We start from the raw sequence: 617 nt of genomic DNA on the forward strand, positions 1-617 counted from the left end.
AGCCCGAGCGGGCGGCGGGGCTGGGCGGTGGGGCAGGCCTGCCTGCCTCTGCCAGGACTGCCGCTACGGAGCCTGTGCCGGGGCCCCGATGCTCTGGGAGCGGCTCAAAGCTTCGCCAGCAACTCAGAAAAAAGGCATCGAAGCGAAGGCAACCAAAGACGCTGCCATTGATGGCAAGACCAATGGGAGAGGCAACGTAGCAGCAAAGTGGAGGGGACAGCAGCTCCAAAAGCCCTTTGGGGTTTGCTGTGCCTATGTTTCCCACCTGGTGCACGATGAAAGTTTTGCCAACGCTCCCGCATCCCCCCCTTGCCCCGTGCACTGGAGGTGCGTGAGAAATAACCCCTAGAGAAGGGATCTGGGTGCCCCAAATGCCTGTTCGTGCCCCAGCCACGCTCCTCAGCATCACCCCAGTCTCGGCACCCATGCAATGCCAGGCTGCAGATCTCTGTCTGTGGAAGGACAGACGGATGATGACCCCCTGGGGCTACTGAGAGGCCCTGGGAGATGGAGGGGCACAAGCAGGGACCCCCCCACGGCACCTACCTGCAGACGTTCCTGCCGTCGGGGTCGAGCTCCTGGGCAGAGCTCTGCACCCCCAGCCACAGCCACCGGCT

At 63.5% G+C, this 617-nt stretch overlaps 1 protein-coding gene across 1 annotated transcript in view; it reads right to left on the reverse strand.

Annotated features, from left to right (window-relative positions):
* The window catches only part of LOC103924848 (scavenger receptor class F member 1-like), a gene marked incomplete at its 5' end in the record, with an annotated part of 10,160 nt that overhangs the window by 4,495 nt on the left and 5,048 nt on the right, over window positions 1-617 (reverse strand). The window contains 1 exon segment of the mRNA XM_009333453.1: window positions 547-615. Coding sequence (XP_009331728.1) covers window positions 547-615 — 69 coding nt within the window.

Source organism: Pygoscelis adeliae, unplaced genomic scaffold, assembly GCF_000699105.1.
Source record: "Pygoscelis adeliae isolate BGI_AS28 unplaced genomic scaffold, ASM69910v1 Scaffold331, whole genome shotgun sequence".
NCBI classification, from domain to species: domain Eukaryota; kingdom Metazoa; phylum Chordata; class Aves; order Sphenisciformes; family Spheniscidae; genus Pygoscelis; species Pygoscelis adeliae.